Source organism: Labeo rohita, chromosome 7, assembly GCF_022985175.1.
Source record: "Labeo rohita strain BAU-BD-2019 chromosome 7, IGBB_LRoh.1.0, whole genome shotgun sequence".
Taxonomy (NCBI): Eukaryota; Metazoa; Chordata; class Actinopteri; order Cypriniformes; family Cyprinidae; genus Labeo; species Labeo rohita.
In genome coordinates this window covers 38,039,523-38,064,324 of record NC_066875.1, presented here as the reverse complement: position 1 = coordinate 38,064,324, position 24,802 = coordinate 38,039,523, and the positions used below count along the sequence as shown (strand labels likewise).

Below are 24,802 nucleotides of genomic sequence, written 5' to 3'. Positions count from 1 at the left end.
AATTTGGAAAACTTTAAAGGCCATTTTCTCAATATTTTGAATTTTGTGCACCCTCAGATTCCATATACTGAAATAGTTGTATCTCAGCCAAATATTGTCCTATCCTAACAAACCATACATCGATGGAAAGCTTATTTATTCAGCTTTTAGATGCTGCATAAATCTCAATTTTGAAAAATTGACACTTATGACTGGTTTTGTGGTCCAGGGTCACATATATAGTATGAAGTATTTTGACTGTACTTGAATGAATGAGGAGAGTAAGTCTTGGGTACAGCTTTTTTTGTCGATTGTATTTGTGTGATGAGGCGTGATTATCGTGTTCAGACTTATTAATAGTTAGAAGGCGAAACTGCAGTCCCGGGTGGCCGTGAGAGTAGGACAGTCACGAGTCAGGAGTATTTCAAATAAGGCACCAAGCGGAGACGCGCTACTTCGCGCTGTCAGGGAATTCCGGGAGCCGTGCGCTTGACGTCAGGAGGCGGCGCTGAAAAAGAAAGAGAGCGTGCGCGTCTACGTGCACAGCCAGAGCCGTGTCCCTTTAAAAAAAACCCAGCGCCGCTCACCGCAACTCGATCCCTGCCTTAACTCACAGACACAGCTCTGTGCTCGCTATAGAGAGCGGAGACTGACCCAGCAACAACATTAAATATCAGCAACACGCCCTCTGCGGAGAGACACAGCAGGCTTTTGGCTTCTAAACCGAAGGATTTAAGAAAATAAACGATTTTGAGGATTACTATTCTTGTTATTCAGCCGGGTCGGACTGCTATACGACAAGGAGAAGTTACGGATAAACTGCGCTCCCGACATTCACCGGTACTGACAGGAATTTTAGTCCCACATTCGTGTTTTAGCGCTTGTTTTTGTTCTCAGGCAGCTTTGACGCGACGCTTCTGCATTTTATTCCTGTTTCGCGTTAAGCAAAAGCGCCGCTTGTAATTCAAGCTTCTTTATATGTGAACACTCATAATTTAATCATTTGACACCTTTCGAGTGTCCTACATCAGACCTCTCGTAAGGAAAACTAAAAGATGTCCTCGTTTGTTCTCCAACAGATCCTGTCTAACTTTTGGGAGCGCTAGTTAGTGGAGACGCAAGCTGAACAAGTTTTACTACTAAAGGTAAGTCGGCTATCTCTTCTTCTCGGTTGTTTTATCATTGTTATCCCCATGGTAACTCGTGACTACTTCATAGTTAAGTGTTGGCCATGACTGAAAGAAATTACGCTCCTTATTACAGGGTAGCAACCGTGTGTGTGAATGAAAGCGTTGTAGTAACGGTGACCGGAAGATCAGCGCTCGTTCCCCACAACATTAACTCTTTACTACCCACGAACTCATGCCTTTGAGACAATAAATGGCCTTCTTTCTTTAGAGACATAATCTTTAGACAAATCAAAGCATGGTCTAATTATTGGGTTGGGCGTTTGATTGTGTAATATATCGCCGTGTTGTGTAAATGGGGTGTTCAGGCAGAAATTGTTTAGATGTAGTTTGTAAAGTCTCAGTCCCACGTGTCCGGTAGAAGGGGGTTGGGTTCACAGTGTAAACTGACCCAGCCCATCCCCACTGCCCTGTCCTGCCTACTTGTGTCAAAACAAAGCCATTTTTCATTTAAAAGTGCTAAAATATAAAGCATTATTTATCCAAAAAAGTTCTTTATTTTATATATGTATCGATGACCTTGATGCAGTCATTAGTGTCTAAACGTGACAACAAAATAGCTTGCATACTGGTTAAGCCATTCTGACTTAATATTAATATGTAATATGTGACCCTAGACCACAAAACCAGTGTATGGGTCAAAATGGTACATTTTTCTTTAATGCCAAAAATCATTAGGATATCAAGATCATGTTCCATGAAGATATTTTGTAAATTTCCTGTGAATATATATATATCGAAACTTAATTTTTGATTAGTAATATACATTGCTAAGAATTTCATTTGGTAAACTGCCAAGGTGAATCACCCTCTGATTCCAGATTTTCAAATAGTTGTATCTCAGGCAAAAAATGTCCTATCCCAGCAACCATACATCAGTGGAAAGCTAATTTATTCAGAAGATGTATAAATCTCAGTTTTAAAAAATTGACCCCTATGACTGGTTTTGTGGTCCAGGGTCACATATTTGAAAAGAAAGATGTTTATTTTTACTACTATTACTATCTTCGTGCATCTAAATGTTTTTGACTTTCAGCTCAAAATGTTGAAATTCTTCTTGAAGAAGTGAAACCAAACCAAAAAAGAGCATCACTTCATTGACCCATTTATGTGTGTGTGATCGCAATGCGATCCACTGCTCTTTGTTTGACACGGGAGGGCAGGGCTCCACTGCGGGGATGTGCCGAGCTGGGCAGTCTCATAAAGCTGAATGGATTGCCTCAGCCTGCTCGTGCTGAACTGAATGCGTCTGTCTGAAAGGAAATCATTTGCATCATTTTCTACTACAGCAAGCCTCCAGCCCTGCCTGGGGGTGGGGTGTTTTTTTCTCTCAGCGTTTGCATGTGCGTTCGAACATATTCCGGTTGCCTGGGTTAAGGGAATATGCAGGGGAAATTTCTCTGTAACACGCTAGAAGTAATATTTGTGTTGACGTCGAATAAACACCGCTTACAGCATGTAAAAGTACAGGGAAACAGTTAGGTGTTTGTCGTACGAGCGTGCCTGGGGGGCGAGTTGGGACACTCTGCATTTTACAGGCGGTCATAAACACAAGTGGAAGTAAATAGGGGGTATATGAGGGACAGGAAGATCTCTTTGAAGACTGACTTCTGATCAATTAGCACGACTGACATGAAAACAGAAAGGCTGCATTTGTTTCGCTTTGAAGTTGTTGGTTGTAAATTTCGAGAACGCAGCATCTGCCGAGTCCAGCGGGTGTTTTGAATCAGCCGCCTTATTGCAACATCACTGCCCCTTTATTGTGACGACATAAACCTGTGTTAAAGCTATAGGCCGGACTAAAAAAAGAAGTGTGTATGAGACTGAATAAGGGCAATATTTATGTCCGATACATGGAAAAAAAAATTAATTAGTCACATATTTGAGTCAATCTTCCCATCACTAATTTCGAGTTACGACAGAACATTCACAAGGGTGTGTTTGCGGTGTAAATTTGATCCTAACAAGTGGAGTAAAGAGAGAAGAACGGTGTAGGTTGCACATTTCATGTGTGAGTGTGTGAAATGAAGGAATGATGATGTATCACGTAGGTCAGTGGGCTTGCTGAAGTGCTTAATCATTGTACGCTTATCACAGTAGCCATTTGACAGTGATGATGAAAGAGAGCCGGGCTTACACGAGTGTGGTTATACTGGTATTTCAGGATCGTCCAAATGGAAAAAAAAAAAAAAAAAAAACCTTGTAGGCTTTAAAGTCCTCCTCATTCATTCCATTGAGCGTTAACGGCTGTGTGTGGGAGTTTTTCCCATGTTAGGACTGTACTTTTGTGGTAAAGGGAAGTGATGTAGGCAAGTTAGAGGAGTTTCACAAGAGAAAGCGTTTGAGTCTGTGAAAGTGTGTTATTATGAAGTTTGATAAGATGGTCTTAGGTGGTGTATTTAAAGACAAGAAGAAATGAAAGGGTTTAATACTGTCTGACACCACATTTTTTCCCCTCTGACTGGTTTATTTTTTCCTTTGTCACTTTGCCGGTCTGTTATCTCACATTTTGGCAAAAAACCAGAGTGAGGGGAAAAGGGAAAGTGAGTAAAAGAAAGGGAGGGGTGGTGAAACTATAGTGGGAGTGGTTGAGAGGAATGGAGAGAGGGAGAGAGAGGTGGAAAACAAAAAAGATCAGTCATTTTTCTGTGACTCAGTCAGATGTTTTTTGGATAGAGTGAGCAGCCAGGATGCAACACGCTGATCGTTGACGTGCGTCATAACGTGGGGGAGACGTGACTGAGGAGGGATTATTTTCCTGTATCGCAAACATCTTTGTTTGTCTCTAGCACACATTAAAGTCAAAATTTCCATCTATTTATGGTCGGTATAACTTTTATCATATTTCAGTTAGACTGTCTGAAATATTTTAGATGCCAGACATGACTCTTCGTTTCATCAGCTGGATCCCTCTCCAACTTTGCGAACGTCAGACGGTAGCACTTCCGTACGCCACGGCAACCTGTTGTCATGGCAACCTGAGAGCCAGCTTGTTTGTGATTTATCCTTTTTGTTACTAATAACTAATAAGTGTGCCTGTTTTGTTGGTGTCTAATGCACTTGCTTCTGGGAAACGAGGAGTTTGAATGTAGGAGGGGACTTTTGGGGGCTAATGAACCACACAAACAAGACAGAGAGACAGATGTTCAAGGTTTGACTGTTCCAGTAATGAAAAGCTGAGATGTTTTGATGGCTACGGAGAAAGGTAATTTCTGGTAGTTTGTATTCATAATGTTAAAAGAGAATGAAAGAGCGAACTCGTGTTTCCTGACATCTCACAATGACACATTTGTAAAGTCTGAGCAGCACATTAAAAGTTTTCTCGCAGATGGCTGTGCAGACACACTCCAGACTTTCATGTCTAGCAGACGTTCGCACACTGAGTCACTGCCATTCACGCACAGCACCCGTCTTTCAGCTTTTTGCCATTTGGGCCGTGTCTGTTGTGTAACGTGCTGGCACGTCAGTCACACTTTCTGTTCCTTAAAAGTTTTATTCTAGTTCTCAGAAGTACTATTACACAAGTTGACCGACAGCGGTACGGGTATGACCCAGACAGAAGGATCTCAGTAACATCTGCCTTATAGGACAGGATGAGAAACTAGACCAATATTTGCTTTCATTTTTTTTTTTTAGGGCCATTCATAAATACGTACACACAGAACATGTTCCACAGGATGTTACATCATTCCCCTCAGTCCCTTTTAAGACACCCTCCACTCATTTGAGAGGCCCACTTCCTGTTGCTCTGACGACGACTTCCTGTCTTATCACATCTGTTCTGCTTTCTTTAATTTCACATGCTGGCATATTCACAATCACAAACAAGCACAAAAGCAGAATTTTCCCTGGCTGTCGAGACATCAAGTCATCATAAGTCTGGTGACTTACGTTTTTGTTAAACTGTTCGAAGGGCCACTTTCTGAAGTTGGAACACAGGTCATATAGTCGTAATGAAATGGAAACTGATTATCTACAAAAATTGAGTTTGAATAAACACCATACCCTGTCTTACAACTGACTGCATGACCTGCCTCCATCCAATCAACAACCAGTGGATAGAACCATGTCCCCCACCATACATTTTTTTCCAATAATCTGTGATGTACAGCACAAAATTTTAGAAAAGATGTCACTTTAATGCATTTCTGTGAACGATTTGTGCATGTTATCTCAAAGTACATCATCAACTCCACCTCTGAAATGTTTTTTCTTTTTAGATGATGTCACCAAATCACTTTTCAGAATCAAATTAATTTCCAACAGATAACATCGTCCCACACGATGCATTTTTTGTTTGTTTTTCAAATAATATCCTTTGTCATTTAGAAATATGACACGTTACAGAGGTAAAATGGCTTGTAAACTGTTTCATGTTGACTTCTCCCTTTATGAGTAATATCAGTGTCAGTAATACACCTCATTCAAGGTAATGACTAAAGGTTTTTTCTCAGCAGTGCTTACCACAGTGACAGCATAGTTGTTTACTCTTAGCAGGACATGACCACTAGAGTTACTAAGAAAAGCATCATGTTTCTTTTTATGTCGACTCAGAGAGAAACAACAGAGAACTGAGGCCTGAATTCAAGATTCATACTAGTAAAATTGCTGATTTTGTTGTCAGGAATGAGTTGGTATTTAGATTAGGGTGACCTGAGTTCTTCCCCCTTCTAGAAAGACCGTTTTCTGAGCACCTGGTTTATATATTAGCCTATATATTTATTCATTAACATTTGATACCAGATGGACAACATTTTAGTGCTTGAGGGTCAATATCATATTGATGCCTGTGATGTTAGCACTTATCTCCAAGCGCTCCATCCAGATGGATTTATCATCTGTTTAGCAACCCGTAAATCAGGAGCGTTGAGCTGGGTCGAGGACGATGACATGAAAACGAGAGCAGGGAAGACAATCATGGTCTGTGCGTAGAAGCCAGTTGTGACATTCTGAAAGCGTAAAAGGGCCAGTTGTGAAAGTTTTTATTGTAATGTTATTTTTGGAAGGGTGGTGCGAGGTTGAGGAGGGGTTGGCGCAAAGTTACATGTAGGCGAAGGGCTAGGCCGGAGAGTATACAGAAGCGAGCGCTGCGTGTGTCCTCAGCTGAACTCACTCTCTGGATCAGGATGTACACTCTGTTGAGTGTGGAGGCTTTGAGTGTAGGCATGGAAGGCAGTGACGCTATCGTGACGACCCAGCTTTGCATCATTGGCAGAGGCAGACACACACACACAGAGGGAAGGGAACAGACGCAAGCCTACTGTGACGTTGTGCTTCCTTGTGCCTCTGTGTGTGATCTCTATCTGAGGTGGGTTATATAATGGCCAAATGTGAGTACTCACCCACAGGCCCTTCTGCCGGCTCCCTTTGCTCACCGAGGAACATTCCAGCTCTCCCATTTCCCCTGTACTTCTCATCTACCTATCTTTATCAGTGATCTGTTCTCCCTCTCCTGGCCTAATTCCTTGACTCCATTCCATGTCGTTCTTTTTCCGCATGCCCGCACGCTCAGCTGTTTTGGCTCTTCGAGTTGCTTTGTGGTAGTTTCTGGCCTGAATGAGGACGCTGTCGTCATGCTGGGAGATGACATCATTTGCACAACCCGTAGCACTATTTTGAAATGGAATTGTTTTCACATTGCCACGTTATTGATGTCAGCCCCCATCTATTCAAAAGTGAATCATAACCTAAATAAATTTTTTTTTAAAGTGTACTCGTCGCTTCAGACGTCATATCTTTTGGTCCGGCTGTATGGTTGGTTAGTTCTCAAGGTGATTTCCTGAAGGTTTTTTATTGTTGTTTGATTGGACAGGTTTGGTTGGAGACGCCCACATATGTGGCCTTCATTTGGTTTGGTGTTTTTAGGCATTGATCTGGTAAGTATGACGACCAAGCCAGTGACTGGAATAGTTGTTTGATGTTTGTTGTCATGGGGAATTTTATCAAGCTGAGGGGCGACGTGGGGGTGAATGGGGAAATTTTTTAATTATGATATCATCGCTGGAACATTTTTGATTTAAAAGTGATTTGAAATGTTAAATGACTTTTGAAGAGTTTTTGAAGTATGAGTAAATACAGATGATGATATTTCTAGAAAAAAGTTGGCTAAAGCATGAAAGCGAATAGAGATGCGACCAGTAACCACACAACCACGTTTACTCTTATAATCAATTGCACCGCAAGCCACCTGTTTTCTCCTGTCTGATCAGCGTTGGTGAGTTTCGGATTCCCCGATTTGGTGAAACATTAAAAAACCCCACTGTAATTTTACAGTTCGTATGTTTTGCATCCAAAACAACGCACTGTGACAGATATCGATGACGGCACACTTTCAGAAATTCCCTGTGCTGTCACTAAGGTGGGCGTCCCCCGATCACCTGACCGTAAAGAGTGTGCGAGAGAAGGGGGCAGAGTCTGGCTTGTGGGGTAAGCCCTTTCCATGGTTGAGTCATGGGAGTTCCCCGGTTACACAGCAGACAGCTAGCTGTTATCAGACCTAGTGTGTGTTTCGATTTATCTCTTTTGCAATAATAAGGATCAGTTTCGGGGTGCTGTATTGTTTCCACGTTACTAGAAATCGATATAACTACTACTCCAAAACATGTTCTCGTAAAAGCAAAGCTGTAGTAGTATGATTTGTCATTCTGTGAGAAATGTGGAAATGTAGTATGGAGAAGTTTCAGTTTGCATTTGTGTTTTTATACTATGAATGTACACTGAAAGCCACTATACAGTCTACCTCGGCAATCTTTTTTTAGGCAATAGACACCCAGTTGAACATTGCAAAAATTAAGTTTTCAGTAGGGCTGCCTCCTAATAGCCTACTGATTGTTAGTTGACGAGAAGAGGATTGGTTGACCAAAATTTTATTAGTTGCTTAGTGGCAGAATGTTTTTTTAAATAATGCACAGGAAGTGGCAACGTCATGCAGTCTGTGATGGACAGATCATTAACGGCTGGTGTATGTAGTAATACAGTACATCGGGTAGGACATCCAAATGCTCACCTATCATTCATCAACTTCAAATGGCCGCTCAATCTAATGTTAAACTAGAAAAATGTGCACTGTTTAAGTGTCTGTGCGAAATGTGGAAGCTAAACAGTAGCGCGCTCACTGCATGACAGGTGGTGGTGTCGGTGTGGTCACCTGCTCCTAAAATACTCCATCATTTTTGGTCATGCAGATAAGAGTAATACATCTTTTGAATCTGCACTCACAATAACAACAAAACATTGCACTTTTGTAAATTAATGAAAGCAAACATGATGCGCTCTCTTCCATCTCGGTCTCTGTAAACTTGTTTTAAGTAACCGAAATTCCGTGTATACTTGCCTTACAGACATGAGAAATACATCTATAGAGAAGCGAAATGTCTACTTTTTCTACTAAATATTCTCAGATTATGTGTGAATCTGTATGAAACATGCATACAGGCGCATCCACTACTGTGGAGATGACGTGTCGCCGACTTCATCAAAGAAAGCACTAGTCAATAAATGATTAAAATGTTAATGCAGCCTCCTTACTGTGTTTCCTGACACATTCACAATAATTACTTCTGCCTGTTTGCTGTGGCAAGCTTTATACTTGTGCTTGAGTGCTTATTAGGCGATGTAGGCAATTAAAGGCATTATTATGATTTAAATGGTTTATTAATAAACATGCATTTAGTTGACTAATCGCTTAAAATGAACGACTACTAGTTGACTGCTAATCTTTAGTTGACTGAAAGGCCTAGTTTTTCGCATAAAGCTTTAGCTTTTTTTCCACTGAAACTGGTTTAAGGTCACACTATATTTGGCAGACTCATTGCTGAAGACTCTTGGTTTACTGTGTGTACGTGCCACTTTTATACAAACTTACATTTTCTCTTGTGCTAAAAACATATACCAACCACAGAAAACATTTTCTACTTTCTATAAACCCATCAATGCCACCTTTATTTCTCATGGGGGTGTTTTTCTCGAGCCACAGTTGTGATAGTTGGCTTTCCACACCGATACTTCTCTATGAGAGCCAGGCCTGTGTTTATTCAGACACCTCCCCACAATAACTCTCACCATTGTGTGTGAGAGACAGTATCATGGATTTCCTCTCACTGTTGTCCTGCTCACCACCCATGAGTTCCTGGTGTTGCAGACAGATTTAGCTTCTTTTCATCATGTTATAACCGAGTTATAGAGAGCAATTTGTTCATCTGAAATGGTTTTATTCATCATTGAGCTCCTAATAGAGAATGGAATAATATGGGAGAAACAAATAAGTTTTATTAAAACAAATTCTCATCTGGGTTCTTCAAATCCAAATCACAATTTGTCAACTTTTTCTTCTCCCTGGAGTCATTTCTGACACCCTGTCCATGACAGGTTATTGATGGCACAGCTGCGAAGCCTGGCTGTTTTTACAGCACTTGTGCAGATTGGATGGAATGAAGCCAATGTAAAAGATCAGAACACAAATGAGAGTAAAGTCAAACTCAGTGCACTGATGATTACCTCTTTGTCTCTCCATACAGCAATCTACGACTGACTCGGCTGAGATGATCAACTGTTGGTGCTAAACTCTAATTCTTCAGACGTTTGAGAAGTGGTGCTAGATGCTTATTTGACAGGTAAAGTGTGTGTGTGAATATGCAGAAACTGTTCTAAGAATGCAATGCACTGTCGGGTCACGATTATTTCAGTACCCACTAGCAGCTAATTCCAGCGTTCCTGAAATATCACAGAAGCCTTTTAATAGTGCGACACCATGAGCCAGAGAGGAGTGGGTGGGCTCCTGTGCACTGTAGGCTTAAAATACACACACATACACACTGTCTGATTAAACCTGCTGAGCAATGAATAGCTCACACACTGTATCCAAACAGTCTCTGAATATTGCCACATACTTATTTATCTTTAGACTAATTCATGCCTCATCACCAAAATTGCAGCTCAAAGATTGTACTGATGTATTAAAGGCTTGTGAATTTCGTCAGCAAGTGTTTCACTGCATGTTGAGTTTATAGCCCAGGACTAACCCATCAGGTTATACAGCATTTTATGGATGACCAGTTTTGCATCTGTGGTCTGTTTAATTGTATAAGTGTGTGTGTGTGTGTGTGTGTGTTTACTTTGTGCTATAGAAAGAAAGTCTGTGTGTGTGTGTGTGTGTCACACTTGAAACACTTTTGCCAAGTCCATAATTAGTGTGCACTAGGCGTCCTTTGCTGTATGGGTATATATGCATGTGCCAAGTGATTTCAATCGGGTGTGTGCGCACGCTTGCCAATATTTGTGCATCCAGCGCGCGTTCCGTGTGCCATGTGTGTTCAGAATGCATGGGAAGCTCAGTGTGTTTGCATGCGTGGGTGTTCCATGGGAGCACAGCCGGTCTTCTCACTTTGGTGTCTCCCTAAAGAACACTTTAATTTTAGACCCGTCTTTTTTCCCTAATCTGTCCATCCATCCTGTTCAAGCCTTCTGCTGTTCCTTTGCTCCCTCCACCCCTTGCTCTCTTTCTTTCTATCCTTTCCTCACTCCATCACGCCTGGCCTAATGAGATTAACCTCAGTCTCTCTCTTGTCATAGACACACTCATACACATGCAAATAATCGAACTCGAGCAACACAACACAAGTACACACACTCCTTTATGTACACATGCACACAGACACCGCTGGCTTGACTCCAGGGCTTTGCTCTGCTCGTCCCCTCCCTCCCATCACTCTCACCCTCTGCCAAGAGGCCCTAGGAAGGGTTATAATGACCTCAGTGTACTCACCCTACAGGTGAACTCCCACAAGCCCATCTGTGCACCCTTTCCTCCCATTAGAATACAGAAGAGCGCTGCCCCCTAGAGGCAGCGAGTGGCAGTGAAGTTCTAGAGGGTTCCTTTGTTATTAGCTGCCTTCAGGCCAAACACTCATACAGACTACAAAGGATGTGTTTTCCCCCTGTGTTTAATGGATTTGGCAGTTATTTGTGCCTCACCCCCTTATGTCCCATCTCTCCTTTTTTCTTGCTCTCTCCAGTTGGCAGGAGTAGCAGTAAACAGCTTCTCCTTCGTGTTGGTGAGTGGCCCTCTCTGTTTTGCAGTGGAGGGCTTCACACTCACAGCTAGTGTGGTGAGTAACCATGTGTTCTGTTCTCTTGCTAGAGTGTAGCACTGAACATTCATTTATATCAGGAAGAATATTTTCTGCTTGTTAGCATGTATGACATTATGTTATTCACTTTAGTGTTTTAATGTTAACTGAAAAAAAAATAATAAAAAAAATGATAAAATAGATGTCTGCTCTGCTATCTGACTTAAGCCAAGACAGCATAATGGTTTAGTAGATAAATAGTTAAGTTTCACAACCACTTTACTACATTTTGGAAAGAATGCACGAAGTTAATTATTTTTACCCAGCAGTGACGGATGTATTGGCTAAGACACTAAAGACGTGTAGGAAATTAAATTGTATTTGTTTATTGTCTAGGCTGGATGCATCACACAGCAGAACAGTTCACCGGGTGCAGCACACGGGACCCTTTTCCTCTGGACGGACTCAACCGGGGACCATGGGCTCCCGTGGGCAGCCGCGCCTGGCCACCTCCCTCCAGGTAATATACCTCATGATCATGCTTTTAGTCACTTTTCTGATAAAGTTGTGTAAACTGAGCTATGAAAAGGAATGATCAAAGCAAAACCTTGTTTTCTTATCTTTTGATAGGTGCTTACCAGGTGTCAACCAGCACCAGTTCCTCCCCCACATGCCACCCAGTCACATGCCTGGGCTAAATCATCCTAGTAAATTCTTAAACAATGGGTGAGTGTTTATTAAGCTTTATTCTTGTTTTACAAATGCTTCTGGCAGAAGTTTGTTAATGTGTCCTTGTATTTCCAGTCCCTTACATCGAGGAGATAAGCAAGACCTGTCTCAGGCTTTGTTGCCAGGGTTACAAAGGATGCCCCCTGCTCCTCCCAGGCCTTGGGAACCAACCAGAACTGGCCAGGGATATGAGCCATTGCCTGGTGATAACCATAACCGACTGCACAATGGCTACAATGCAGGACCCCCTGCACACCTCACAGCTCGAGCCAATCAGCTACTGAAGGTGATAATTGATCTTATATTTCACAACTATACCTTTTATATGCTGTTTTGTTATAGAAAAATCAATAGAGTTCTTGTATAAATCAGTATTTTTAAATGGCTAGCTTTGTATTACACTGAATGTTTCCACTTAATTGAACATGTAGTGCACTTAACTGCATTCTATGGTTGAGACCACTTTCGCCAACTTCTCTTTCTTTCGCTTTTTCTACAAGTACGGTGCTCCTCATCCTCAGCTCCCAGCCCATGGCTCACGGCCCATGCCTCCATTACCTGATATGTGGACTCAACCTCAGAGTCAGCAGCAACCCAGAGGACCTCACCCTCATTCTGGACAGTTAAAACGGCCTGGGCCCCCTCTCGGAGAGCACTCTGTCATTCAGCATACCCCTGCTCCAAGTCTGCATCGGCCCATGGAGGACTGCCCCAGTCCAAACAAGAGAAAGAAGAGCTCTGGTTCTGAACAGGTTAGTCGAGCACGTATCACGGCTCACCTCTACATTTTTTTTTTTTTTGTTTTTTTTTTTTTTTTTTTTTGTCCTGAAATGCACCTTTAACAAGTGTTCTAAAAAGCCCTCTTTTTTTATGGCAGACTCCTCATTCAGCCATGCAGCGTATATCTGGGCCGCCTGTACATTTGAATCAGCAGCCATCCTCCAACTACCCCCCACCCAAACCTGGCTTTTGGAACCCAGTGCACAAAGGAGGAGCTCCCTGGAACCCGAATGAACACAAAAGCAGACCCGTCGATGTACAGGTCAGTCATTGCTGATCTGAATGTTAATATTCAGTAATATTTTCTTGTAGTCTGTCTGACAGTTTAGTATATGTCACTGCCGCTAGCTTACACACTACACACTTTCAGTCCTGATTTTTCCACTTGCCAATGGAGATTGTGACAAAAGCCAGAAATCAGGTGTAAATCCATTTAGCAGGTTAAATATCTAGACCTGTCTGTAATCCAACTCATGTAGTGTAAAATGTTTTTTGACTGTAACTGACAATAACAGTCAACAGTAAAGAACAGCAATCCGACAACTTTGAAAATCATGTATTGTGTCATCATTATTACTGACGTTGAGTCTTCCTATGTCCTATTCTCTATTTACAGGAGTCAGCTAAGTCAGGAATTGGAAGTTTCCCCTATAAAACGCCTCCCTTGAATCCACCAACCATGTCTTCATCCACCATTCCCAACACAAGAGGCTACGAAGAAAGCAGGGGTCCTCCACCACAGTCCCATAAAACTGCTCAGTCACCACAGTCTCTGGGACCACCTTTACAGAACCCTCACATCCACCATTCTACATACTCCTACCCCAAAAGCAGATCTTTAGCCCAGACCCAAGGGGAACCACATGGTACTACTCCACAAAGAAGACATGATTCTGGAGTGAGATCTTTGGATAACCATGCTCCACCACCACCTACATCCTCATCATCACCACAGGCAGATAAAGAGTGCCCTGCACCCTCACCAGCAAACCACACCTCTGTGCCTTACAGTCACCCCCAATTCCAGCCTCACCCAGGGCTGGTCCATTCCAGCCCACCAGCCAGCAGCCAGGCCCAGGCCACAGTACCTCAGCACAACCCCCATAAACCCTGGAGGAACCAGGTAACGCAAAACCTGTACCTGCTTAATACTTAAAAATTACTGGCTATTTAATACTATTAAATAGTAGTATGCTGCACAATATATTATGTAAACTATTAATGTTATCAGGAGTTATTTTGTGTCCTATAATTTGCTAACTATAATATTCATTTCCCTTTAGGAATCACGTGACTTTTCAGCAAGAGGGGATTCTCAGGTTGCCGCGCGCCTTTCTCAGGCACCGAATAGGCTTGCTGGGGGCGACCAAGGTCCAGGGACCCCCCAACGTGTGAGCCCTCCTCAGGGCCTTGCTCGAAAACCTGTCATTACACCAAACCTAGAAACTCCTCATCCACCTTGCTCTCTGGAACTATACACCAGTGTTGGAAGCATCCCTGCCATGAGCTCTGCACCCTCTACCACCTCCTCAATTCCCAGCACCCTGAGCAGCTGGAGAACAACAGATTCTTCAGTGCTCATGTCAAACCCAAACCATGTATCCATGATTGGTCAAAATGTAACACATCCAGGGTATCAGGGTGTCCAGCCTGGTGTTCGAACCCTTCCAAACCCACACAGAGGGGCACAGTCTCAGATTCAGTCCACTCTTCCCCACACAGGACAAGGCAGACCTAACTACACCCCAGTGTCCTCTTCTCCCTCCACCCTAAACTCAGGGCTTCAGAGATCAGGGGAGAGCGTCATCACCAGCAAGACTTCTAACACTCTCCCTCAAATCAGTTCACCTTTACACATAACAGTCAACTCAGCCCTCCACCCAATTTCTAGTAATTCTTACAACTCGGCATCCATCCAGGCTTCCTCCTCAGTTTCTCAGGCAACTACTACTGTTCCAGCCCCAGTCTACCCAAGGTCCTGTTTGCAGTCTGCTGCCCCAAGCTCTCAGTCCATTGCTGATGCTTTGAATAAACTTGATGCAGAGCTGCAAGGCCACATGCAAGCAGAAGAGAGGAGGAGAGACCAGGACGAAGAGAGGAAACGGAATGTAGAACGACAAGATGTGGAGACAAAGCCACACGGTGAGTCTGCCATCAAGAGTTTGGAACGTTTGCTGTCAGGTACTACAGCTGAGCCTCCACCTCCTCGTTTGTCTCCAGCCAATGCACTATCCTCAGTCTCGCCTCCTAGCCAGAATTCACCACCTTATCCTTGGTTGAGTCGAGGAGGAGTGCCCCCACGTCTTTCTGGAACTGCTCCAAACGTTACGGAACGGTCACAACCACCTCCTCTCACCCCCCAGACGGAATATGCCCGTGAGAAGCAAAGGCAGAGAGAGAAATGGAAGAGTGGAGCACCGTCTCAAAATCCCATTGGAAATCCGTCATACCCTTCAGAGTCAGGTCTCATCAGCCCCTCCGACAGCCACAGCCACACCATGCAATTGAAACCTGACCCATCCAAAGATGTCCCCATGTTGAAAACCTCTCATGATGCGGAGATTATAGACTCTATTCCCAACCCTCCACCCCTGCGAGAGCCACCCAAACTTTACCAGGCTTTCCCCAAGGATGTTCGCTCTTCATGCACGACTACAAGCAGCCTTCAAAAACATATGTCCAGTACAGGACTTGGTTGTCTGGGTAGCAGTGCTAGAAGCTGCAGTGGTGACTCTGATGGTGCCCAATTTGAGGAGGAAACTTCTGAACTCTTGCCTGATGGATTGGCTAACATTATGAAGATGCTGGATGAGTCCATCAAGAAAGAGGAGGAGTTGTATTCTGGTCAGAGTGGAGAACGGGCAGTACCAGAACCTCCATTTTCGACAAACGTGGCACCTGTGAAGAGTTATTTATGCGCACCAGACCTCATGCCTGCCCTAAAGCAATCTCCAGCTGAGGATTATCAGCCAGATGGCCATGCGAGCCCACCTGTGTTGAGTCGGCAAGGTTCACTGGCATCTCCTTGTAGCCGTACTTCTTCACTTGAGGAAGAAGAGGAGGTTCTTAAGGTCATTCCCAAGCCTGCTAATCCCATTAGCATGCAGTCTCAAGAAAGCAGTCTTGCCACAACAGGAACCAACTATCGGCATAGTGACCTGGCCAAGCTGTATGGCCTTCCAGAGATGGAGAAAAGCGAGTGTGAGGATGATGAAGAAGAAGTGGATCGGGAGGATGACACTCCATCCTGTTCACCACCACAGCGACCACACCTCCATCAAACAGGTGTTAACAGCATGTTTAAAAACCTTGCTTCTGTACTCGAGAGCCAGAAGTACACCTACCGAGGTGGACCCTTTGGTCGTCCTCCTCCCTCTGCTCTAATTGGAGTGAAGTACTCTTCATCTCTTTCTCTGGAGCCTGACATTTGCAGACAACAACAAAGCACTTCTCCCACATCGGGTTCATCCAATCACCCAGGTTTTAGCAGTCCAGCGCAAACCCCTGCCATTAGTAACTCAGGTCAGCCCCATCCCCTTTCACCTACAGATTGGGCATCGGAGAGGAACAGAGGGGATAAGATAAGCCAGTCAGATATTTTGGGCAGTGATGATGATGATGAAGAAGAGATTTCAGAAGAATCCACAGGAGAGAAGGATTCTGGAACTGTGAAAAACTTGTTGGAAACACGGCCAAAGCTGACCACCATCTCCGAGTCTTCACTAGCGGAGCTAGGTCATAGCTATGAGGTGAACAAACACATACTCCCTTATAAAGACCACTCAAAGACAGAGTCACAAGAGACATGCAAATCCGATAAAGAAAAGGACCGGCACAGAGACAGAGATCGAGAGAGGAAACACAAACGCAGTAGCAAGAAACATGAGGACAGGAAAGAGAGAAAGAAAAAGCACAGAGAAAGGCACGATGATGCATCTCTTTCCTCGTCTTCATCTTCCAGCTCCAGTCGACGACACAGGGACGGAAAGTCACACAAGGAGAAAAAGAGCCGGCAGGTACTGGGTAACCTGGACCTTCAAGGTAAGGAGTTTAGGGAGAAGGAACAAGAACGTGACGGAGACAAGAAGAAAAGGAAAGAGGAATGTAGCCGACCCCAGAGTGAAGGAGAAGAGTGGGCACGGAGTAAAGACAAGGGAACCAGCTCTGGACGTTCCTCTGAACTCCCATCAGCTTCTTCAGCATTATGTTCTGACGATTTTCAGAAACTGAAAGCACTGACAGATGGGCCACCCAAAGAACTGAAGATACGCCTCATAAAGGTGGAAAGTGGGGACAGAGAGACATTTATTGCTTCAGAGGTAGAGGAGAGGAGGATTCCTCTGAAGGAAATCACCATAAAGAACACAGCTAGTGAAATTATCAGAGCCTGCAAGTAAGCAAATTACTTATTGACTGCAGTTGCAATTTATTATGAAAGGCCGTATCTAATACTTAATATCTTGTTTCAGGGGAGCTCGCGTGAAGGGGAAATTTAAGGAATCGTATCTCCTACCTGCCTTCTCAGTTAAACCAGTTTTGACCACAGAACTGCCCATCCCGCGAGAGAAACTCAACCCCCCCACACCTAGCATATATGTAAGTGCTGCAGTAGCATTGTTAGCATCTCCTGCCCCCTTGTGGTCTTTTTGTGAATTATATGCACAATAACCTTGATGCTCAGATGAATAAAAGTTTGACTTAATGATTCCATATTGTTGTTTCTCTGCAGTTGGAAAGTAAAAGAGATGCATTCTCTCCGGTCCTGCTGCAGTTCTGCACAGATTCAAAGAACCCTATTACTGTCATCCGGGGACTTGCAGGCTCCCTCAGATTAAGTAAGTTTATGCATATTGTATTGTTGATCGATGGACCGATACATTTTGTAACTTTAACGGCTGCTGTTGTGGAAACTAAGTTGTATTCATTTTTCATTCTTTCCTCTTCATAGATCTTGGTCTGTTTTCCACTAAATCTTTGGTGGAGGCCAATGCGGAGCATGCAGTAGAGGTCCGGACCCAGGTCCAGCAGCCAGCTGATGAGAACTGGGATCCCAGCGGCACTGGCCAGACCTGGCCCTGCGAGAGCAGCAGGTCACATACAACAATTGCCAAGTATGCCCAGTACCAGGCCTCCAGCTTCCAAGAGAGCTTACAGGTTTGAACATAAACTCAAATTAAGACATAGTGTTTGTTTCCAGAGATTTATTGGTCGTTTTGCTAATACTTTGTAATTCTTGTTTGTAAAATTCTGTGATATGAACTATAAAATGAATTGCCATTTGAATCATAAACATCATGCACTCAACTTACCATTGTATTCCTTCACAGGAGGAGAAGGGCAGTGATGACGAGGATGATGATGAAGATGAGAAATCGGCCACCAACTCTGAGAATACAACCAGTAACTCTTCAGCTCCCAGCTTTAGGTAAATACTTTGCAAGTTAGGACAGCTCTTAATTCTTGAATTTGTCTCTTGTATATGTATGTACACTTTGTATGTCTTTTAAAATGTTGTTACTTAAAATGATTGGATTTATTTTTATAGTTCAGAGCAGAAAGCTGTGGGGAAGATAATCAAATTTGGAACCAACATTGACCTATCTGATCCCAAAAGGTAAGACTAATATGCATAATTGCTTAAATGTGTGCGAACTTTTCTTATCATCGTGTTTGGATGATATAAGAAACTTAAATATGTAAAACTACAAGACCTGTTTGTGGATATAGAAACAGGATGCTGCCCATGTACTGCGCTAGTGTGTATCCAAATCAAATCTGAGTTAACTAAATTTTGTTGTGTCTTTTTCTTTAGATGGAAGCCTCAGCTGCAGGAACTACAGAAGTTGCCGGCATTTATGCGTGTGTCCTCTAGTGGGAATATGCTGAGTCATGTAGGCCACACCATTTTGGGAATGAATACAGTACAACTCTACATGAAAGTCCCTGGCTGCCGCACACCAGGTTTGACACAATCACAAAGAGCTTTCTTAATTTGAGAGTTGTGGGATAGATAGAGATTACATTTTATGTTTAATGCTTGTGTCATCAGGACACCAGGAGAACAATAACTTCTGTTCTGTAAACATCAATATTGGGCCTGGAGACTGTGAGTGGTTTGCTGTCCATGACAACTACTGGGAGGCCATCAGTGATTTCTGTGAAAAGTAAGAAAGAATTAATTTACTGAAAACACTTTCAAACGACACCTAACAGCCATTATATTTTTGTAAAAAAATACTTTATTAACAAGTTTGTAATTTTTTTTTTTTCTCAGGCATGGAGTTGACTACCTGACAGGATCATGGTGGCCGGTTTTGGATGACTTGTACCGCGCTAACATCCCTGTGTACCGGTTCATCCAAAGGCCAGGAGATCTGGTATGGATCAACGCAGGCACTGTGCACTGGGTTCAGGCCGTGGGCTGGTGCAACAACATTGCTTGGAATGTGGGACCTGTCAACTGTGAGTAACCTTACAAAATAACTCAGTTCAAAAAGTGCTGACTTTTGGATGTTTTAGTACCTGTAGCTGAAATTCATGATTTTTATTTGACATTTTTATTTGTAACATAAAATATGTATGATGTGTGCCAGGAATAGCCTATTTTAAGTGGAAATTGTGCTTGTAGCTGCAGTGCGCACTGTAGCCTGTATCATTTCATATTAAATCACGAATGAAACTACAAACATGCGTGTCAGATCCATGTCACGTTCAGCAGCGGCAGCTTTTAAAGTAATAGCAGCCAAATAATAATAATAACAACCCAGCTGCTGTGATGTCTGTTAATCAAAAAAACAAAAGAAAAAAGAGAAAATCAATAACTTTTGTAGCTTTAATGATTTAAGTATATTTTATATAGTAGTTAGTGTTTGATAACTTTATTCACTTTATGTATACTTCTTTCTTGCTAAAGGTCACAGGTAAATAATGAGTTTATGTGAAGATTGTTTTAAGTTCACTCAAATTAGAAGTTATTTTTTGAAGTCTAATAATTGTTAAAATTGATAGTTCTTAATTATACTGTAATGTTGAATGGCTATAGTCATTGGTTAAATATTAGGAAAATACTGTCTTAATATTGTTTCTACGTTAATTTGAAGATTAAATGGGGAATTATTGCAATTTAAAAGTATGTTTAAAAGTGTTAATGTTAGGTGGGATTAATCAGTTAATCCCGATTGATTTTGTTTATTTTTTTTAATTGACTGACAGCACTAATAATTACAAGAACATTTGCAACTAAATGTTTAAATTGTAAAAAAAAAAAAATGTTTTTCTCCATTTGTAGCTTATCAGTACCAGTTGGCTTTAGAGAGATTTGAGTGGAACGAAGTGAAGAAAGCCAAATCCATTGTTCCCATGATTCACGTATCCTGGAACGTGGCACGCAACGTCAAAATCACTGACCCAGACACTTACAAGATGATCAAGTGAGTACACAACAGCATTATGTTTTGCCAAGTTACATCCCAGTTAAGTAGCATGGGCAGTAAATACATTTGCCTTTCCTCCTTTTCAGACACTGTCTCCTCCAGTCTATTAAGCACATTCAGATTCTGAGGGACCAGCTGGTCGCAGCAGGAAAGAAGATTTCCTACCAGAGCAGAGTGAAGGATGAGCCGGCCTACTACTGTAACGAGTGTGATGTGAGTAGATTGTGCTTCATTATTTGTAAACTATAGGCAGGTTCTTACAACAGAGAAATAAAGAGGAAAAACATTTAGAATTTGGATTTCGTGATAAAACTGACAATTTAAAAGCTGAGCTGTGTTATATTAAAAGCAACAAAGCATAAAATTTTTGAAATTACTGGGTGGCTGGCACACTACAAATAATGAAATGCTATACTCTCAGTTTTTTGAGAGTAATTGCTACGATTTAATTCTCAGAATTTCGACTAATCTCAAAATATTTTGACTTTATTCTCATAATTTTGAGTATTCTCAAAATATTTGGACTTCATTCTCTAAATATTTTGACTTTATTCTCCAAATATTTTGACTTTATTCTCCACATATTTCGACTTTATTCTCGTAATTTGGAGTATTCTTAAAATATTTGGACTTCATTCTCAAAATATTTGGATTTCATTCTCTAAATATTTAGACTTTATTCTCAAAATTTCAACTTTATTCTCGAAATATTTCGACTTTGTTCTCCTAAATTTTACTTAATTCTCAACATTTTGACTTTATTCTTGAAATATTTTGACTTTATTCTTGAAATTTTGATTTTATTCTCGAAAACGTTTCATCTTTATTGTCAAAACATTTTATCGTTATTGCTGAAATATTTCAACGTTATTCTCCTAAATTTGACTTTATTCTCGAATTTCGACTTTATTCTCGAAATGTTTCATCTTCATTGTTGAAACATTTCGACTTTTATTCTCTGAATATTTAATCTTTATTCTCGAAACGTTTCAACTTTACTCTCGAAATGTTTTGACTTGAATCTCGTAATTTTAGATTTCTAAACAATTTTAACGTGGCACTAAAACGTCGTTGTAGGTTCTACACAGAAAAACCCACCTGCAGAATTCCATTCCAAAAAAGAATATAATTAACATACAGCTATGTCATCTCAAGTTCTAAAATAATAATGCAAGTTTTGGTTATTCAAAAAAATGTAAAGGTGCCATGCATAATTGTTTTTGCAGTTTCTTTAAGAGTTTGTATTTGTTTTGTTCTTGTGCAGGTGGAGGTGTTTGACCTGCTGTTTGTAACCAGTGAGAATGGCAGTCGGAAGATGTACGTGGTGCACTGTGAGGACTGTGCACGACAACGCAACCCAAACCTCTCCAATGTAGTAGTGCTGGAGCAATACCGCATGGAGGAGCTCATGAACGTGTACGACTCTTTCAGCCTGGTGAGTGCGCCCACATGCTTTGTCAAAATGATCAAATGTGAGCAAAGCTTCAAAAAGAGCTAACCGCTATTATTTATGTGTGCTTTCTCAGGCTACCAGTTCCAGCTCCCGATGAGGACGTCTCATCCCTTTCCCTCACACAGCCATAACCAAAACTCCTGCTCGCAGGACAAGATCTTTTATTTTAGTCCAATTAAGACTTAAAACATTTACCGTTGGAAAAAAAAAATTACTTAACTACTGTTAATATTTGTTGAACAGCCAATCGAGAACCAGTTTACTCAGCATTGTTTACAGAACCAATTAGCCAATAAGACTCCAGTTTACTTCTGTCGGTCTTGTGTACCAACCTCTGAATGGCTCTGCGGGACTTCAAATGGAACGCAGTTTGGTGCTGTCACGGCTTACAGCGGCAGAGTTGCCGAGATCCTGTCCGTTGTTCTTGGTTTTCTTTCATGTTGCTTTTTTTTTTTATTTGAATACTGAAATGTGTAAATGCTCTTTGTACTTTTCGTGGGTGCTTTTTTTTTTTTCTTCAATAATTTATTATTTTTAAACCTAGAACAGCCTAGATATATACCACATTGGCCTTGTGACTTGTATTTAGTGAAGAGATAAAAATTAATAATACTAATAATAGAGCTATGGACATTTTTCTAAAGCATTAAGAATTAAAATAAATACAGTTGTTCAGAATGCTTCAGAACATACGGGTTTTAAAAGACTTTTTCAGTTTTAGTATGGAATGTTGTGTTTATATCATCAGGACAAGCATTTTAGGATTGCAATCATTTTTCCTGCATTTTGTGAGTATAATTGTTCAGTTGCATCAGTTTTGTTCAGTGAATTGTTTCTCACCTCTATACAGATCTATTCGCTTTGATTTTTTTTTTTTTTTTTAAATTGTACTTTTTTTTTATTTAAAATGTTTTCTATTTATTGGATATAAAATGTTCTCCCCTGCCTCAATCAGAGATGTATTAAGGGTTTCTATTGTTAGTCTAAATCCTCTGTAAGATTTCAAGGGTGCTGTTTATTTTCTTTTTTTTTTAAGTTTTGGTGCTTGCCCCTTTAAATATCTTTCCTGTCTATATATATATTAAATCACTCATAACTGACTCCTTGTCCATGTAGATTGTAGAGCACAGAAGGTAGGGTTTGATTAATCAGAAAAGTTGTCTGTTATACACAAATGTTTTCAAAAGACAGTTTTCCCCACACGTTAACAAGTGATTTATGTGATCACTGTTATATATCTGAACACCTGCTCACCTGCCAGTTTAAATGTTTATTTAGGAAAAAAAAAAAACAGAAAGAAAAAGATTAAATCCAGGGGCTGTGTTGATATGAGTTCTCAGATTAGACCTGTGCTCTCTGAGTCATTTTATTTTGTTTTCGACTAAGATGGTGACTTGGACTGATGTCAGTAACTCTGAGCCTAGATTAGCAGCTACTCTGTCATGAATTCAGGTGATTCATGAATTGGGGCTAAAAACCGTTTTTGATACTCTTACACATTTAGTGGTGCTTCTGTCCTGTTGTAAATGCTGTTTGAGGACACGTTCGCAGTGCTGAATACAGCAGGCATAAACTTTCTATATACACAGTATACAGTAATTGGCTGCGGTAGGTTGTCATACACCTAAACTGTATGGCAAAAAGTCACAGTGAACTGTAAATTGCGGCATTTTACTGGAATGAGTAACAGTGTGAAAGGGGATTTAACGCATTATTGTTTTTGATTTATATACTGTAATTTTTTTACAGCTTAGCGTTAGCGTGAAATAATTAATGTATTATCAGGAACATGGTTTTGAATATGATATAGATGGTGCTGAGTTCTTCTTGAGCTACTCTCAATTTTTTTAAGAAATATTTTTCCTGTTGCAATATACACACTTTCCTCTTTTTCTCATTTTTATTTTATTTTGTGGTTATTTAAAATCTGCACTGTTTTGGAATTCACACACGAAGCAAACTGAGCCAGACATGTCTTAAACACTTTGTGAATTCGTGTGACATTGATATGATTACTCTGAATAAGATTAAATGCTTTTGATAAACTTTGATCTGTGCCGTGTCTTTGTATTCATTCAAAGCATAAGGTTTCAAAAACCTTAAAAGATTAGTTCACTTTCAGAATAGAAATTTCATGATAATTTATTCACCCCAATGTCATCCAATGTCTTTCTTCAGTCGGAAAGAAATTAAGGATTTTGAGGAAAACATATAATTTTTCTCCATATAGTGGACTTCAATGGGGAGCCAATGAGAATCAGTTTCAGTGCAGAAATAATGGTCTTAAGTAGCAAAATGATCGGTCATTTTCTAAAAAAAATCACAATAAAATTGATATACTTTTTAACCACAAATCATCATCTTGCGACCCCACGCATTACGTAGTCACATTGGAAAGGTGACGTCTGATAGACAGAAGTATCAACCCAATGTTTACCACAGACTTAAAAAATATGGACGTAGTGTCCTTGACGATTATGACTGCTGATCTGATCAATGACTGATATATTGTTTGCTTTTAGTATGACTACGAAAGAACTGTGATGTTTAGCCTAATTTTTATTTGTACTGTTTTTTTATTTATATGTTCCATTTGTAAAAAGATCTTCAGTTAGGAGGTAAAGTGATTATATACAGTAAGGTCTGACGAGACACATGAAATCAGGAGAGAACCATTCAGTTAAGTTTGTTGCAAAACCTTTTACTGTGCTTGAGTGTTGTCTTTTACATATGATTATTCAGAAAGTAGAACTGAAATGACATTTATTATAAGATAAAACAATTCAAAATGCAGCTGCAGACCATACGATCATGTATTTGGTCATTGAGAATTTTTTTTAAAATGTGTGAAGATCTCGACCTTGTCTCCTTGTGAACTTGTGTCTCATCTTGTCTCTTGAATTAAATGTCAACATTAATGATAATCAAACAGCAAAAGACAAGGAGAAAGTCACTCCATACTCCCTACAATCACATTCACATCTATGCAACCAATAAATAAATTACTACTAGAGCACAAAATTGTTTACAAGAGCACATTTTTCTTCATTCGATCTAGTCACTTCATTCCGCTCTCAAAATGCACCAGATTTTTGCATTTAAATTTAAAATGAACAAAATTTTCTTATGGGGGACATACCCCCTAAACCCTCTAGAGGAACCAATGTGCACCCA

The 24,802-nt window shown here is 41.0% G+C and overlaps 1 protein-coding gene across 1 annotated transcript; it reads left to right on the top strand.

Moving 5' to 3' along the window:
* Positions 1-509: 509 nt before the first annotated feature.
* kdm6ba (lysine (K)-specific demethylase 6B, a) lies at positions 510-23,677 on the top strand. The gene is made up of 23 exons (XM_051116238.1): positions 510-819; positions 1,059-1,124; positions 9,683-9,778; positions 11,180-11,272; positions 11,630-11,753; positions 11,864-11,959; positions 12,038-12,248; positions 12,463-12,714; positions 12,840-13,004; positions 13,359-13,865; positions 14,026-17,135; positions 17,212-17,338; positions 17,472-17,577; positions 17,691-17,896; positions 18,070-18,167; positions 18,288-18,356; positions 18,555-18,703; positions 18,792-18,906; positions 19,017-19,204; positions 20,031-20,172; positions 20,262-20,388; positions 21,440-21,610; positions 21,702-23,677. Exons 5-23 carry the CDS (start codon positions 11,635-11,637, stop codon positions 21,723-21,725), a joined length of 5,982 nt encoding a protein of 1,993 aa, XP_050972195.1. The 5' UTR covers positions 510-819; positions 1,059-1,124; positions 9,683-9,778; positions 11,180-11,272; positions 11,630-11,634; the 3' UTR covers positions 21,726-23,677.
* The last annotated feature ends 1,125 nt before the right edge of the window (positions 23,678-24,802 follow it).

Bases quoted from the DNA above. Each gene is read 5' to 3' on its own strand.
- kdm6ba (XM_051116238.1), top strand. From the start codon at position 11,635: ATGCATCACACAGCAGAACAGTTCACCGGGTGCAGCACACGGGACCCT. The intron at 18,907-19,016 runs GTAAGAAAGAAT...TTTTTTTCTCAG, and splicing joins ATCAGTGATTTCTGTGAAAA to GCATGGAGTTGACTACCTGA. The intron at 20,389-21,439 runs GTGAGTAGATTG...GTTCTTGTGCAG, and splicing joins ACTACTGTAACGAGTGTGAT to GTGGAGGTGTTTGACCTGCT.